The 17,428-nt window shown below is 41.6% G+C and overlaps 2 protein-coding genes across 2 annotated transcripts; one reads left to right on the top strand and one right to left on the bottom strand.

Moving 5' to 3' along the window:
- Window positions 1–2,415: 2,415 nt before the first annotated feature.
- GCK72_000392 (uncharacterized protein) lies at window positions 2,416–10,147 on the top strand (the record flags this gene model as incomplete). Its single annotated transcript, XM_003095524.2, has 5 exons — window positions 2,416–2,451; window positions 2,501–2,605; window positions 6,257–6,818; window positions 7,360–7,963; window positions 9,490–10,147. The coding sequence occupies 5 exons, from the start codon at window positions 2,416–2,418 to the stop codon at window positions 10,145–10,147; spliced, it is 1,965 nt and encodes a 654-aa protein (XP_003095572.1).
- On the bottom strand, window positions 9,623–16,465 carry GCK72_000391 (uncharacterized protein; the record flags this gene model as incomplete). The annotated part of the gene is made up of 11 exons (XM_053722464.1): window positions 9,623–10,029; window positions 11,292–11,377; window positions 11,851–12,100; window positions 12,145–12,258; window positions 12,780–12,968; window positions 13,015–13,104; window positions 13,618–14,152; window positions 14,929–15,212; window positions 15,270–15,361; window positions 15,772–15,911; window positions 16,310–16,465. The coding sequence occupies 11 exons, from the start codon at window positions 16,463–16,465 to the stop codon at window positions 9,623–9,625; spliced, it is 2,343 nt and encodes a 780-aa protein (XP_053591109.1).
- Between the last annotated feature and the right edge of the window lie 963 nt (window positions 16,466–17,428).

Below are 17,428 nucleotides of genomic sequence, written 5' to 3'. Positions count from 1 at the left end.
TCTACTCCTTACCCGTAAATCTCTATATGCTTTTCTTTTCTTTCGATCCGGTCGATATTTCCACGCCCATGTCTAACTAAATCTATGTTTTCCCTGTCTTTCTGTTTTCACTCTCGCTCAAAAATGTCTCACTGCCTATCCATTCTCTCTCTGAAAATACTTTAATTCTGACAAAAAAACCGAACTTTCTTTTTGTTTTCTAGTCTTTCCGACCTTACGTTCTCTCAGAAGTATTATAGTCATTTGTCTCTGAGAATCACAATTTTTTTCTAATTTTTAAAATTTAAATTTTTAAACTTTTTCCACTTTTTTTCCCTACTTTCCCTTTTATTTCTGTCGTTATTCCCAGCCAGAAATTCTCAATTTTCTGTTATCGATTCAGGTTTTTATCGATTGATTTTTAGGGATTTGAAATCTGGAAACGCTTTCGTTTACAGATTCAAGTCCTGCTGTTTTAGAATGTTTAATTTGCTCAACAAAACACCAAAAACATCCGAATTTCTATAATTTTTTGCTCAAAAATGAATATTTATTGTTTTTTTTTCTTGGTTTTCAGGACACAAAATAGAAAAATGTTCCCAAAATTTATGTTGGCACAAAAAACTGCGTTTTATCACGTATTCTATAGAAAAATGAATATATTATCGGTGCGAATAGCGAGAAATCATGTTTTTACGAACTTTGAAACTATAGAATTCGCTGAAAATACCCGGAAAAAGGAAGGAAAAATCTGAAAATTTTCTTTCATTTATGGGTTACGGTAGTCAGTGGTGTTTGCGTACTTTTAAGTTTCTTACTGAAAATTAGGGTTTTTATTTGATTTTTTGACATTTTACAAATATTTGTTAAGTCATTTCTTTACAGAATATTTTTTCATTCAAAATTCAAGTGAAATAAACTGATGATTACCTAAATATCACCTAAATACAATTAAATTAATTTTTGAACTACGGTAGCTTATCGGTGTTCACGTACTGGCGCGAAATCCGAAAATTCAAAAAAAAAAATTTTATTTTTCGAGTTTTTTCCACTTTTTCCCCAATTTGTTTTCGGCGCCGCCGCCAAACTTTTTGTTATTTTGTTCCCTTTTTTGTCGACAAAAACAACAAGACGAACATGTAAACAAAAGATGCAGATTGCATTAACAAAACGGGCGTTACGAATAGAGAACCCGTTTTTTTTGTTGATTTTCGAACGTTTTTGTTTCATTTTTTATCAATTTGCGGCGTTTTTATAAATTTCTTATCAAATAGAATAAAGTACGCGTTTTTGACACATTATATTGCTAGAAAAGTGTCAAATTTCCAGATTTTTTCTTCAATAATATGATATTTCGTCAATTTTTGGCAATAATCTGACAATGAAAAATTCGGCCACTCCGGCATAAATTTCGTGGTCAGAAACACCTATTTTCATGTCAAATCGCTATTTTTCTCTCCAAAGAGGTTGTTTTCCAACAGAAAAGGTTTTCAATTTGACTTTTCAGCAGAAATAAAGTTTTCTTTCTGTCAAAAACTTTGAAAATCGTCGCAAAAGAACTAAATCTCTCAATTTTTCGCGAAAACTAACTTTTTCTCTCCAAAATTTCGCAAATTTGAGTCATTTTTGTTCAAAATCTGCTGCCAAATTGCGGTTTTTTCGGCCGGAAAAAAGCTTTTTCGTAAATGAGAAGAACGAAATGTGGCCCTCTGAACAATCACTCTTGGGCTGTGACTTTCGCTGGAAAATACTGCAAATTCGCAAGGCTTTTGACTGGAAAAACTAGTCATTTCCCAAAAAATTGACATGAAAATTGGTTTCTCTGTTCCCTGTTCGCGATTTTTTGACTATTCAGCCAAAATTTCAACAATTTTCGCTCAAAAATCTAAATTTTATGTCATTCAACACATAACTAACCTAAAAAGCGTCTCTCCCACGCCTTCAGCCCCACACCTTTAGCCAAAAATTTGCCTAAAAATCCGAAAATTTTAGTGCCCCAACTCCCATAGCGCCCTTGAAGCACTGGTTCAATGAACGCTCACCAGTCGCCTCCAAAACACTCATTTTATTTGTCCTTGATATAAATTTGCCCTCATGACATCATTATCCCTCGTATTCTTACAGTCACACCACCTCGAGCACCTTCTTCTTCTTCTTATACAACACACATTGAACATCATCGTTCAAAAACAACACACACAAAAAGTGGGCGGAGTCTGACTCGAAGCGAGAGACCGAGAGAGATTCGATCTGGTGACCAGGAATCGACTGCGTCTCTTCATTCCGTGTGCTCTCTTCACACAACGTCTCTGCGTCTCTTCGGGGCCATCTCTCTCCTATTGAAGTGAGCGGCCACTGATACCCCCTGCCTTCCTCTCCTTTCTTCTCATTTCACACCAACAGAAAGTATTCTTTCCGAAGGTTTTTAGAGAGAAAATGTCGGTCGATCCAAACTTCCTTACTCCTTACAAGGTAATTAGCTAACCACTTAATTACCCTGGTTACCCTAATTAACTTTTAGAACACCGGAGCCGCGAATGCGTCGCTTCGTCAGATCTCCGAAGACGCGTTCTACGTCGTCAATGAGGTCGTCATGAAGCGTCTTGGACACGTGCCGATTCTCAAGGTAAATAGCAATGAAAATGGCAATTTCAGATGGGGGGAAAGTGAAATTGTTGACAATCGGTCCCGACAATCTCCTGATAAGGTAGAAGACAAACAATTTGATAAGGAGGGTGGAAAGTACAAGAAGAAGGCATCAATGACCGCAGTTTTAGGCGTAATAAGTGGGTTTTGACTGGGAAATCGTGGATTTCGTTGTCTGGGGGACTCGAAAAGAGCAAAAATCGAACTCATTTTTCCTAGAAAAGCATATTTTCCGCTGGAGGCCGTGCCGCTGGAAATATGACAGATCTTGTGTTTCAGCGCGATTTGACCGAGTATTAGAGTCTTCCGAATCAGATCTGGTTGTTTTTGGGATAGAATATTAGCACGACACGCTCCTTACAACCGCGCTCTACCGAAACCGCGAGAAAATAGTGTGCGAAATTGAGAGACTCAGAGAAAAATAGACATTTCTCAAGGGCATTTCGGTGGTGCGCAGTTGTAAGAACTTAGCCCCGAGCTGATAGATGATTCCAGCGGAATTCCGATATACTTCAGGGAAACGAATGCCTCTGAGCACGTATTCCTTGAGAATTGAGGAAATCGAGATATATTACCCTTGAAAAGTTCTCAAAAGTTGGTTTGAGTTCTTTAGAAGTTAAATAAGTCTTTGATTTTCGAAATCAGCGTACTTTGAAGTCTTACTCCGCCTTATTAGCGGGGATTTCAGCATCTTGGCTTCAGTTTCGAAGCGCAAGATGGTTCTCGCCACGATCTGAACATTCTCATTGGTCTTCTAGGCGATTTATAAGGTATTTAGACCTCTATATCGGCTGAAAATCTGAAAATCGTGTTTTCCAACGATTTTGCCCTAGAAACAAGAAATTGAGCGATTCTCGGCTTACTAGATGCAATCCAATCGGTTCTGACATAGTTTCTGGAAAATCTCTCCCAAATCAGGGTCTCGTCACGATTTGACATCCAGACACTATTGATATTTAGCGATTCGAGGCTTCCTAGAAGTCGGTGCCTGAAAATCTCACTATTAGAAGATCTGAAAGAGAAAATTCTTTTTCCCAATTCCTGCCAATTTCGATTCTTTTTGGCAGTAAAACACAATGAAACAAATATTTGCTAATGAGATTGTTTCCATTCGTTTCGTCTCCTTTCTCTTCTTTTTCACAATAAACAAACCACCTGTTGCCGACGTACTGTCCCGCCCGAGAAGGCCAAAAGAGCGATCAGTTTTCTAGAATCACTCTCTCTCCTCTCTGGTTACGCAGAATGATCGCTTATCACTTGGTGATAACACATATCACACACCACCACGAGACTGACAATTAGGGGGTTTTCTCGAAGGCGCAAAGTACGTGAAGTCTCCTCACCACGTGGGGTGACTTTTCTATTTCGTTGGGATGTGTGTGCGGAGGGCACCAGGGACCATAGAATATTCCAGAAGAGATTTCGAGAGAGAGAGGGAGAGAAAGTGTGTAGAGAAAAACAACTCGTTTGAATTGGAAAGTGGCTTTTTTTCCGTTGTGTGAGAAAAATGGGAAGAAGTGGAGGGCCCTTGTGAGGAGAGAAGCAACAAGAAAACCAAAAAACGTAGGCTCTCGGGGAAATGCGGAAACCTGGTAAACAACAAAAAGAAGCTTTGTCTTTGGAAATAATAATCTTTGAGGAAAACAGAGTTTTGTGGAAATCGGGTAGATTAGAATTGAGCACATTTCTACTTACAGTATCATCCGTGTCGAGTATAAGCACGACACGCTTCTTACAACCGCGCTTTACCGAATTGCGTGCGAGATTGAGAGATTTCGTTGGGGCACAGTTGCAAGAACTGTGCAGAGCTAATAGGTTCCCATCGTCTGAAACTAGGTATGTTCAAATTATCATATCGAGATGATTTTTGGCCGAAAATTGTCAAAGTGACAACTGATTTTTGGACTCGGAGTCCCAGAGAGACCGATAATTTCGGAATCTGTGTGGTTTTGTAACCGAGATATAACGAAACTGTACTAATGGAAGTTTTCCGATTTTCAATGTTCCGATTTCGACGGCTTACAGCTCACAGGTGCCCCAGGCATTGCGATTTTGGAATTTCTCGGTTTCAGCGTGTCCCCGAACCGTTTGAAAACATTCGAAGGTCCGAAAGTCACGAAAAGCTGCAAAATCTGTATTTTGCAGTTTCTACGAGTTTCCCAGCGTTTTCATGAGTTCGACTGAAAATTGGGCGTTTTCAGTCGGTGAAATGAGTAAAAATGATGATTTTTGACCGATTCTTCGTAGGTGGCCCAGAAACCCAACATTGCAAAAGTTCGGCCACCACCAGAACTATATTAAGGCTGAAAATGAACTTTTCTTAAAGGAAGCTTAGCTCGTTCTAAAGTTCTATAGTCCAATAGATGAAAAATGTTTTTCGAAAATGTCGGTTATTCGATGATATTCCGCAAACTTGAGTTGTCGTAATGCTGTCTAGTCTACCAGAATCTTCTCAATATAGCGCAATTGCTCTTCGAATTTTCTCTCTCAAAATCAAACAATCCTCTGACCACAGTGCAGTCCATCGCATCTCCTGTCCCTCAATCCCTCTCTATCTATATCTACACGTGTCGTTGTTTGCAACTCATCCGTTATTGAAACTTGTGTCTGCCTCCGTGCAATCGGCCACAACTCTTTGCGTGTTGAGCCCAGAGCAGTTGGTGTCCTCTCTTGATGACAAGTCAGTGCCCCCGCCGGTCAATCGATCCGTCGATGAGAAGATGACACGATGAGAGAGAGAGAAATCGAAATAATAAACAATTTCTTTGCCTGCGTGCAACAAAATAACCGGTTTCGAATAGCATTGAAATGGGAGAATGTTCAAATGATACGATTTTTTTTTAGTTTGGCGGTGTAATGTTTGTCACCGACTGCAAAAACATGAGAGAATTAAATTTGAACTTTGGTTCTGAGTGACCTTGTTGGGATGGTATGGAAAGAGACAACAAAAAGTGCAGAGGATAGTACAGGGGTGTAGAAAGATGATGGTTTTGAAAAAGGACGGATTAGTACTAGGTTGCGAAGTGTCCCGGTTGCTAACGATCACGAAATCGTGAGTTTTCAGTTAAATCGTTCAAAAAATAGCTGAAAATTGGTTGCTTTGCTTTCGACAGTTGTAAATTTGGCAAAAATCTGTGAAAATTTTCAAAAATGCAGCATTTTTCTGTCAAATTTGACTTTTTGACCGATGTTCATCAAAATTGAAGCATAATGGTCAACCAGAACGATGGATTTTCTATGAAAGAGAATTCCATCGTTCCGGTGGTCAAGTATGCTCAAAATCTGTCAAAAAGTCAAATTTGACTGAAAAATGTCGTTTTTTTTTTGAAAATTTTCACCGATTTTTGCTAATTTCCGACTGTCACAAACAAATTCGGGACATGTAACCGATTTTCAGCTATTTCTAAACGATTTGACTGAATATACACGATTTCGTGATCGTTAGCAACCGAGACACTTTGCAACCTAGTACTAATCCGTCCTTGTTCAAAAGTGTCATCTTTCTGCACTCCTGTACTATCATTCCACATTCTTGACCTATTTCAAGTCAATTTTATGCGCTTGAAATTGCGGAGAAGACAGTTTTGAAGTGTTTCTGAAATCTAAAAACTAAATTCTTCCATTTTTCCAGGGAGACTTCCATCTTCTGCCCGCAAAAGTGCAACGTTTCATCGCCGAGAAGGCGGAGTTGATGCGTCCACGTGGAATCTTCATCTGCGACGGATCACAACACGAGGCGGATGAGCTCATCGACAAACTCATCGAGCGTGGAATGCTCTCGAAACTCGAGGCCTACGAGAACAATTACATCTGTCGTACGGATCCAAAGGACGTTGCGCGTGTCGAGTCGAAGACATGGATGGTCACCAAGAACAAGTATGACACTGTCACACATACCAAGGAAGGTGTCGAACCGATTATGGGACACTGGTTGGCGCCAGAGGATCTCGCCACCGAGTTGGACACCCGCTTCCCGGGATGTATGGCTGGACGTATCATGTACGTCATTCCGTTCTCGATGGGACCAGTCGGTGGACCATTGTCGAAGATTGGAATTCAGTTGACTGACTCTAACTACGTCGTTCTCTCGATGAGAATTATGACACGTGTCAACAACAGTGTTTGGGATGCTCTTGGAAATCAAGACTTTGTCAGATGCATCCATTCGGTCGGACTTCCACGTCCAGTCAAACGTTAGTGAGACTTTGATGGAATAGCGCTCTACCGAATAGACTAGATTTACACTCGTAAATCGACTTTAACGGATTTTTAATGGTCTCGTCGCGAAAAAGCGAATCGTACGGTCTTCCGGGACGTTTGAGTACCGAGACCTTTCAACATGCAAAAACTTGTGAAAAATGAAAAAAATTCCACCAAAACAACCTCAAATTCGTCTGAAACCGCTATAATCAATTTCACGCTTCGAATGAGTATAATCACGACCAGATTCGGTTACAAACGAGTCCCGCCACGAAAACTACAGTAATCCTTGGTTTAAAGGCGCAAAGAACTCGAAAATGTTCAAATTGATCCGATTCAAGTCATGATTATACTCATTCGAAGCGTCTCGGTGAGCTGATTATGATTACAGCAGTTTCAGACGGTTTTGGTGGGAATTTTTTCTTGGTTTTGCTTTTTCGTGGCGAGACCATTCTGAAGAAGTTTGCTGTCCAAATTTCGGTAGAGCGCGCTTGCCAACATCTTCCTTTTCCTAAACACCGCCCATATTTCCAGAACGTGTCATCAACCACTGGCCATGTAACCCAGAGCGCGTTCTCATCGCCCACCGTCCACCAGAGCGTGAGATCTGGTCGTTCGGTTCGGGATACGGTGGAAACTCTCTGCTCGGAAAGAAGTGTTTCGCTCTCCGTATCGCCTCAAACATTGCCAAAGACGAGGGATGGATGGCCGAACACATGCTCATCATGGGTGTCACCCGCCCATGCGGTCGTGAACACTTCATCGCCGCCGCGTTCCCATCCGCTTGCGGAAAAACCAACTTGGCGATGTTGGAGCCAACTTTGCCAGGATGGAAAGTCCGATGTGTTGGAGATGATATCGCGTGGATGAAGTTCGGAGAGGACGGACGTCTCTATGCTATCAATCCAGAAGCCGGATTCTTCGGAGTCGCTCCAGGAACTTCCAACAAAACAAATCCAATGGCTGTCGCCACTTTCCAGAAGAACTCAATCTTCACGAATGTCGCTGAGACAGCCAACGGGGAGTATTTCTGGGAAGGACTTGAGGATGAGATTAAGGATAAGAATGTGGATATTACCACGTGGTTGGGAGAGAAATGGCATATTGGAGAGCCAGGAGTCGCTGCTCATCCTAATTCGTGAGTTTGATCGAGGAATGCACTGAAAATTAGCAAAATATAGAAAGAAAACCGGGGGAATCTGTTAAAATATTCGAAAATTTATGAATTTTCGTCAAATTTTCACATCGTTTTTTTACCTTTTGGATCGAAAATCTGGAAAATACGCAAAAAATAGTGATTTTTTTCTTTTTTGTTCACCGATTTTTTCTAACTTAGCCATGTTTCTGACCCTGATTAGCTCGGCTGGCAAGTATTAAGGTGTGACATTCTTCGCGGAGCTATAACTTGATTCCTGTTAACATTTTGCTGATTCTAAATCCAGAAATGATATCCTCAATATCTCGATAGCTTATATACCAATTTTCGGGAAAAATCGAACTTTGACGGATTTTAAGCCAAAAAAGTCGATAATCGATGGATTTTAACCCAAAAAGTCGAAATTTGATGCGATTTTGAGTCACAAACTCAGTTTCCTCACCGTTTCCTATCCATTTCCGTGTTTTTTCTATTCCTTCTCGATAGAAATTGGAAAAACTACGAAATATTGTTGGAAAAGATGAGAAAACGAAGAATTAAGCGAGAGGACCACAAAACCGCGCGTGATAAACTCTTCCACCAAAGCTAGTTTTGGCTCCGGGACATTTCGCAGCTAGACGTTTCGCAGCCGAGACATTTCGCAGCCAGACGTTTCGCAGCCAGACATTTCGCAGCCAGACGTTTCGCAGCCAGACGTTTCGCAGCCAGACGTTTCGCAGCCAGACGTTTCGCAGCCGAGACGTTTCGCAGCCGTGAGCTCCACAGCCTCAAGTGGACCGTTTTTTCAGTGATAACTTGACTTTTTCAGATAATTAATTGTTTGAGAAGTTATATAGAACATTTTTTGTGATTTTGAATAAGGGGACCACGAGAAATTTTGCCCAAAAAACCACAAAAAAACTTTTGTTGAAAAATATGAAAAAATAGGTTTTTCTCGTAGAAGTAGTGGTTTTCGTCATTTTCTGAAACTGAACTTTCTGTTTGTACGTAAATTTTTTGTGATTTTGAATAAGGGGACCACGAGAAATTTACGTACAAACAGAAAGTTCAGTTTCAGAAAATGACGAAAACCACTACTTCTACGAGAAAAACCTATTTTTTCATATTTTTCAACAAAAGTTTTTTTGTGGTTTTTTGGGCAAAATTTCTCGTGGTCCCCTTATTCAAAATCACAAAAAATGTTCTATATAACTTCTCAAACAATTAATTATCTGAAAAAGTCAAGTTATCACTGAAAAAACGGTCCACTTGAGGCTGTCGAGCTCACGGCTGCGAAACGTCTGGCTGCGAAACGTCTCGGCTGCGAAACGTCTGGCTGCGAAACGTCTAGCTGCGAAATGTCCCGGAGCCCTAGTTTTGAGTCAGGAATACGCGATTTTCGGCATATGCGCCAATAATTAAAGTTTCCGAGAATTCTCTGAAGTATCGGAATCTGCAATTTAAAAACAACGAGTTTTGATTTCGAAGTGCATTACAACTGTTATTTTCACAAAACTGCTAATTTCCAGCCGCTTCGCCGCGCCAGCCAACCAATGCCCAATCATCCATCCCGATTGGGAATCACCACAAGGAGTGCCAATCGAGGCGATCATCTTCGGAGGACGTCGTCCACAAGGAGTTCCACTCATCTACGAGACCAACTCATGGGAGCACGGAGTCTTCACCGGTTCTTGTCTCAAGTCGGAGGCCACCGCCGCCGCCGAGTTCACCGGAAAGACAGTGATGCACGATCCGATGGCGATGCGTCCATTCATGGGATACAACTTTGGAAAGTACCTTCAACACTGGTTGGATCTGAAGACCGACTCGAGAAAGATGCCAAAGATCTACCATGTCAATTGGTTCCGTAAGGATGGAAATAACAAATTCTTGTGGCCAGGATTCGGAGACAACATCCGCGTCATCGACTGGATCATCAGAAGACTCGACGGCGAGACTGATATCGGTGTGGAGACCCCAATCGGAACGGTGCCAGCGAAGGGATCCATCAATTTGGAGGGACTTGGCAATGTCAATTGGGATGAGTTGATGTCGGTGCCAGCTGACTACTGGAAACAGGACGCTTCGGAGATTCGCAAGTTCCTCGAGGAACAAGTCGGCGAAGATCTCCCAGCGCCAGTTCGTGCCGAGATGGACGCACAGGAGAAGCGTGTTCAATCATTGTAATTTATCCATTATTCCCACCTTTTTTATGGCTTAACGTTTTTATATTTTGGACAAAATTTTTTTTGTTGTATTTTCCCCTTTTCCCCCTAGTGCCTCCTCGTTTCTAATGTGTATAGCTTGCATGATTGTTGGTATAATTAAGCAATTAAGTTCTCGTGCAGACAATCATAATTTATTTCACTAGAAGACTAGTCCTCCTGTCAAAAATGGCTTAAAATCACAAAATTAGACTAGGAGACTGAAAAAAATGAATTCGGCTTGAAAAGAGCTTTCAAATGGGTATAATATCGAAAAAATAAGTTGGTGGGCTAGAAATCCAAACTTTGAAAAAGTTAGTTCCCCGTTCAAATTTCGTGGTTTTTGCTATTTTTCGGCGAATTTTTCAAGTTTTTCGCTTTTTTGGGCATGTTAATGCGCGATATTCGAAGATTCCGAATACCAGAAAACGTATTTTCGGCTTAAAAAGCGCTGAGCGCGCCCCAGACGATTCGAATCTCATTTTCCGAATAACATGAAAATCAGACTTGTCACGGGCCGGGCCGGGCCGGGCCGAAATCAGGAAAAATTTTGGCCCGGGCCGCCGGGCCAAACTCAGGAAAAATCTCGGCCCGGCCCGGCCCGGCCCGGTCCGGCTCTTTTGAAACATTTTGAGTTTTTGATTTTTTTTTGGAAATTTTAGGAAAAATGTGAATATGTATGATAATTTAAGCATTTTTACTCTTATTTTCTGAAAAATTTTAAATAAAATTTGGTAAAAACGGGTTCCCATTTTTTGAAATCAAGAAAAATTTCGGCCCGGCCCGGCCCGCCCGGGCCGAACTCAAGAAAAATCTCGGCCCGGGCCGGCCCGATTTTTGACAAGTCTGATGAAAATAACCCAGATTCTCTGAAAAGTAAAAGTCGGGATTTACGATCATTTTGAGCGTAATTTTCAAGAAACAAAACCGCGTCGAAGGCACGCCAGCCCGAAAAATTTGGCGCCGTTTCACTTTCAGATACTAGTTCTCTGGACAATCATAATTTATTTCAAACTAGAAGATGTACTAATAAGTTAAGAGATCAGATGCATAGTCAAAGTTTCCAAAAAAATCAAAAAATTGGGGAAATAATTAGTGACGTTTGATGAACGATGTGCAGAATTTACAGGTATAGGCGCATTGAGCGCGCATGAACGATTGCTGCTCCTCGCAAACTTGCTTGTTGTTTTTCAGCCAGAAGCCGCAAGAGTATCTGAAAAAAATGTTTATTAAAAAAGTTTTCGAAAATCTGACTAGGTCATTTCGTAACTTTTTTTTTTTGAATAATTGATTTTGGGGTTTAGAAGCGCTTAGAAGCAAAACTAAATATATCAGTGTAATCAGAAGAAAAAACAAAAACTAATAGCGGGGGAAGGAATTGAACCCAGGTGGATTTTTTGGTGACCAGACTCGTTACCAGGTGCACCACGGGGAGTCTTGAAGAAAAAGGTGGGGGCTGTGGTGGCACCGCCGCAGGCGGCAAGGGAGACAACTCTTATCACCACCTCCCGCCTCAGCTTACTTGTGTGGCCAAATGGCTCAGCGGTTTGCGTTTTTGACCCACGTTCTGTAGGTCGGGGGTTCGAGTCCGCATGCGTCAATTTTCTTTTTACCTAGTTTTGCAACTCATAAACTCCCTATCCAAATGATCCAAACTAATGTCATGTAAATGAATAAAAATATTACCTCATATCCCTACACTCTGGGTCAAGGAACGCCGATGGTTTTGTGGCCGTGAAGAATCCGAATCTCGTCGTCGCTTGTGAAGCGATTGAAGACGTCGGCACGACTTCAGAATCCTCTGACGTCGTGGAGAATTCAGAATTCTGGGTGGACGTTGACATTATGGGCGGAGCCATCGGAGGCGTTGGGCGGGCTCGAGTGGTGGAATTGGGGTCGGCAGTGAAGCGGTCGAAGTGGCGGGTTGGTTTGGTGGCTGGAAACAAATCGGGAATGTCTGGGGCACCTGCGGCGCGTTACCTTCACTTGTAACTTCTGAAGTAGTCGTCGTCCGTTTTGCTGTCGTTGTGGTCACCCTAGAGGTCTGTGTACTTTTGGTGGTTGCTGCTTGGGAAGCAAGGAGTCGCATGCGGTCTGGAAAAGGTTGGTTGTGTAGATCAAAACTAGAGCTACATTTTTGTAGTTTGTAGTTTTGCGATAGCGATTCTTGGTTTCGAGATATGAGGCTTTGAAAGTTGTGAAAAAGGAAAAGTGAACCAACTTTGGAGAGGCGTCATGACGTCAGTTGATATCACAGCTCTCCGATTTTATATTAGTTGTGTAGATCAAAAATAGAACTATATTTTTGTAGTTTCTAGTTTTTTGATAGCTCCGCCCACTTTCAAGATATGCGCCCTCAAAGTTAGGGGGCGAGAAAGCGTGCGGAAAGAGGATGGCGTCTAGCTTCTCTGCGTCTCTTGCATCCCCAACTCCTCGGCTCTGGGCCGCCTATCTTTAAAGGCGCATATCTCAAAAGTGGGCGGGGCTATCAAAAACTACAAACTACAAAAATGTAGCCCTATCTTTGATCTACACGATGAATATAAATTTGAAAATTTAGCACATCTCATTAAAAAGTTACAATGTGTCAAAGTTGATCAATTTACAAAACTTACATTGCTGCTTTCTCATCTGCAAATCCGAGATAGTCTTTCGCGTCGTCGATGCTCCAGAAGAAGCTCCAGAAGCAGATGACGTGGAATTGTTAAGTGTCAACACAGCGTCAACGACTTCTCGGAATCCTTCGAATGTTTCCACGGCTGTTGGGATCAACTCTTTTTTGTGGAGAATGAAGCCGTTGGATACTGTAAATGTGTTCTAGATTGAGTCGATGCTCAGCGAAATACTTACACTCCATTTGTGGGCGGAGCTCAATCAGGTAGACATATTTGACAGCCAACGCTGATTTCGCCCAATCGTCGGATCCACCGGCGGCCGGAGCTGAAAAATAAGAATTGTGGTTTTGATGGCCGAGTTTGGGATTCTAGGCCACGGTCACTGAAAAAATTTTCAGGGGTTATAGAAAAAGCCTTTACTAATTGTATATCTCAAAATCCCTAGAATTTTCATCGAGCTTTATGCATGGAGAGCTCGGAAACTTCGTAAAAAACCACTCAAATCCCATATGATATATATACTATCGTGCTCGTCAAAAAAAGCAAAAAAGAATAGCATCCAGTGGGAATCGAACCCTAGATGCTAGTTTCGCGGTCAGACTCCTTACCAGGTAGGCTATGAGGGCGAGGGAGAAGGCGGAGACTCGAGGGTTGTGATAAGGGTGGCGGCAGCCAGAGGTGACGAGTCGCGCCACCACCACCCTTATCACCACCCTCCTCGTCGCACCACTTTTCCACCCCCCATGGCGCAATTGGTAACAATGTTGACTACAAAACTAACGACGCTGGTTCGACACCCATCGTCCTCAATTCTCTTTTGCTTTCTCATCAAACTCACACAAAGTGTCCGCACCGGTGCCCATTCGATAATTCGTTCCATACACCCTCGATAATCGATTAATTGCTTTTCTCGCAGTCTTTCTGAGCTCTCCAATATCTTCTGGATAATTCTGCTCTTCGTGACTATACGGATAGATCCATAGCTGAGCATACGAGTGCAAAGTAACAAATGCGTCTAGTCTATCCTTCATATCCGGTCGATCCAAAAAATTCCGGATAGCCTTCGTCTCGGGCTCACTGAAGACCTCTTCTCCGTGATAGATGTTGGAGCACGGCTCATAGGAGGAACCCCTTTCAGCCCAATGGAATCGGAAGTTACGATTCAAATCGACACCTTGACAACACTTCTCTCCACCCCAGAGAGATGGTCGACAAACTTCTGGAGACCGATTTTTACGCCAGAGACGGACTGTGGGAATCGGAGAGGTTCGCGTGTACTCGTAACCGTCTGGGTTCAAACAGGGGACGATGTAGAAGTCGAGAGTGTCGATGTAGTTGGTGATGAGAGGGTCTTTGCCGTATTCTGAGACGAGCTGAAACAAGGAAAATTGAAGGAAATTAGCTCCAAATTTATATGGATTGTGTAGATCAAAAATAGAGCTATATTTTTGTAGTTTGTAGTTTTTTGATAGCTGTTCACGTTTTTGAGATATAATGTTAGGCGCCGAGAGAGCATGCGAAAAGAGGAGGGCATCTCGCTTCTCTGCGTCTCTTCCCCTCTCTCACTCTCGCTGCATCTAGGTTGCAGTCTTTAAAGACGCGTATCTCAAAAGCGTGAATAGCTATCAAAAAGTAGTCAACTGCAAAAATGAGGATCTAGATTTGATCTACACAGTGAGTATAAATTTAAGTACCCCAGTGCAGTTCTTGGTACCGTAACGGGCTCTTAAACTTGGTATACATTTCATGAAACCTGTCATGAAAAAGGCGCGTATCTCAAAAGCGTGAATAGCTATCAAAAAGTTGTCAGTTACAAAAATGTAGCCCTAAAGTTGTTCTATAACGTATCAAAAGCTCACACAACTGAGATCAGTCCAGACCCCAATGCGGGATCCTAATTTAGGTGAGTTTTTTGAAGATTTGAGAAAAATGAAAAAATAACATTTTTCAAAACTGCAAATTTAATAAAGCTAAAAAGCTATCAAAAAGTTGTCAACTACAAAAATGTAGCCTTATTCTCGATCTACAAAATCCATATAAATTTGAATATCTCAGACATACTGGGGCGGCGTTACAGGATCACAAAGTTTCCCACTTTTTTTTGGAAAATAAAAATCTGAAAGTGGGATTACCGGCTAAAGTGTCTTACCTGATTAATAAAATACAGAGCCGTATGACTACTGGCCCACTCTCTCGCATGAATATTTCCATCCACCCAAACTGCTCTTTTCTTGTGTGAACTCCTGGCTCCGATCCTCAATCCCTCAATCGGTTTCCCCTCGTGAGTCGCACCGATTCGAACGATTTTCGCGATTCGTGGATAGTAAAACTCGATTGTTCTCATGTATTTCACCATATCCGCGTATGACGCATAGTCTCCGAATGGGTACTTTGCTTTTTTCAGGGTACCAACTCGCGAGAGATCTAGGTCGGCTAAAAAAAGAAAATAAATTATCAGAGGTATGGGGGATGTTAGAGCTCCAAACATACGTTCACTGTCTAGAATCGGGTCATCGTGAAGCCATTTTGAGAAGTAACTCTGTGGAGATTTGGATGTACTTCTCTCGTTTCGCATTATAAGTCTGAAAAACGCATTTTGAAGGTGTAGTCATAATCAGAAAAGAAAGCAAAAAAAATATCGAGTAGTGGGAATCGAACCCGGATAGGTAGTTTTGTAGTCATCGTTGTTACCAGTTGCGCCATGAGGTGAAAGAGGTGGCGCGGCGAAGAGGGTGGTGATAAGGATGTTGGTAGTGGCAGCTCGCTACCACTGGTTGCGGCCACGTTTATCACCACACTCGCCTCGGCGCTCGTCTCCTCTCCCTCCTAGCCTACCTGGTAAGGAGTCTGACCGCCAAGCTAGCATCCAGGGTTCGATTCTCACTGGATGCTATTCTTTTTTGCTTTTTTTGACCAACACGATGGTATATCTCTTATGGGATTTTAGTGGTTTTTAACAAAGTTCCAAGTCATATAACTCGAGAAAACTAACTTTTCCACATCGGGAACCGACATCGACACAGTCACATTTGCAAACGATAGAATCTGACGGAGCATTCGTTCAGCCTTCCCACGTTTCACCATTATATCCGCTTTGTCCGAGATTGAGGATGGAGATTTCCAAAAGTCGAGCTGAAAAAAAATTGAAAAATTTGCCAACTTTGAAACGTTTCTGTGAGGCGTCACTATGTTCAATTTCAAACTTTTTATATAGTTTTGTAGAACAAAAATAGGGCTACATTTTTCTAGTTGACAACTTTTTGATAGCTCTTCACGATTTTGAGATATGCGTCTTTAAAGTTGAGGACCTGGAAGCTAGACACCCTTCTCTTTTCGCACGCTCCCTCGCTGGTTAACTTTGAACGGTTATATCTCATTAGCGTAAAGAGCTATCAAAAAGTTTTCAATTGCAAATATGTAGACCGAGAGTTGATCTACACGATGATATAAAAATTTTAAATGGTAAGATCTAACAGAAGTTCAAGAAATCGCTTAGAAGTTGACCTTCAAATTTTTGTTTTCAAACTCACATCATATTTATAATCATTCAATTGAAGTTGTTTAATGAGATGTAGTGATTGTGCATCGTGTGCACTGACATGGAGCAGAGCGAACTTCTCCTCCGCAGAGCACACCAACACTATCGTGTGCACTGCGAGAAGGATCGACTTGCACAGGTATCGCATAGGGAATTTCTAAGTTTCTTTTGATTATTCGCTCATCAACCTGAAAATTGATTTGTAGGTCAAAATAATGGAAGACGAAGAAATTAAGGAGGAGGAGGGGGAATGATTGCCTCATCGAAAAGTGGGAGGCCGGTTGAGGGATGGCAAATGAATCAACCAGATTGCATAGAGAGAGACAGGAGGGAAGAAATGAAAAAGGGGATTGCTTATTTATTGATAATGAGATGAAAAGAGTGTGTGTGTTGTGACTGGTTATGAAACATTGTTACAAGTGTTTGAAGGATCATCTAGACATTAGAAGACGAACTAATTGGAAAGCTTCATTTTAGCCGTCTCACAGTTTTTTGTCAAACATTTTATATGGGCTGTGTAGAGCAAACTCAGACGTTCATTTTTGTAGTTGACAACTTTTTGATAGCTATTCACGCTTTCGAGATATAACGGCTCAAAGTTTAGGGGGTAGGGGGCGAGAGAGTGCACTAAAATAGGGGGGGGGGGGGGCTTTGGAGAGGTGTCATGGCGTCGGATCATGTCACAGTTTTCTAGTTTTATATTGATTGTGTAGATTACAAATAGAGCTCCATTTTCGTAGTTTGTAGTTTTTTGATAGCTATTCTAGGTTTCGAGATACGAGGCTTTGAATAATGAAAATGAAAAAAGGTTTTTAAAGGAAATTTTGAAGCTCTTTTAGGATGACAGGACTTGTGTCACATTTCACGGTTTTAGGATATGTTATAGTATAAGTTTTGGGCAAAATTTTTCAAGTAACAGTTTTTAAATAGCTTTACTAGCTTTTGGGATAAACATGGTTGAAAAAAGTTTTTTCCAAAAAAGTGGAAAATTGATGATTTTGATAGGCTAGTGACAGTGTTAGCACTTGTCTCACATTTTTGGTTTTTGGATATGTTATAGAACTAAAACAGGGCTACATTTTTGTAGTTGACAACTTTTTAATAGCTCCGC

The sequence above is a fragment of the Caenorhabditis remanei genome, chromosome I (assembly GCF_010183535.1).
Source record: "Caenorhabditis remanei strain PX506 chromosome I, whole genome shotgun sequence".
Lineage (NCBI taxonomy): Eukaryota > Metazoa > Nematoda > Chromadorea > Rhabditida > Rhabditidae > Caenorhabditis > Caenorhabditis remanei.
This window is presented reverse-complemented; position numbering and strand designations above follow the sequence as displayed.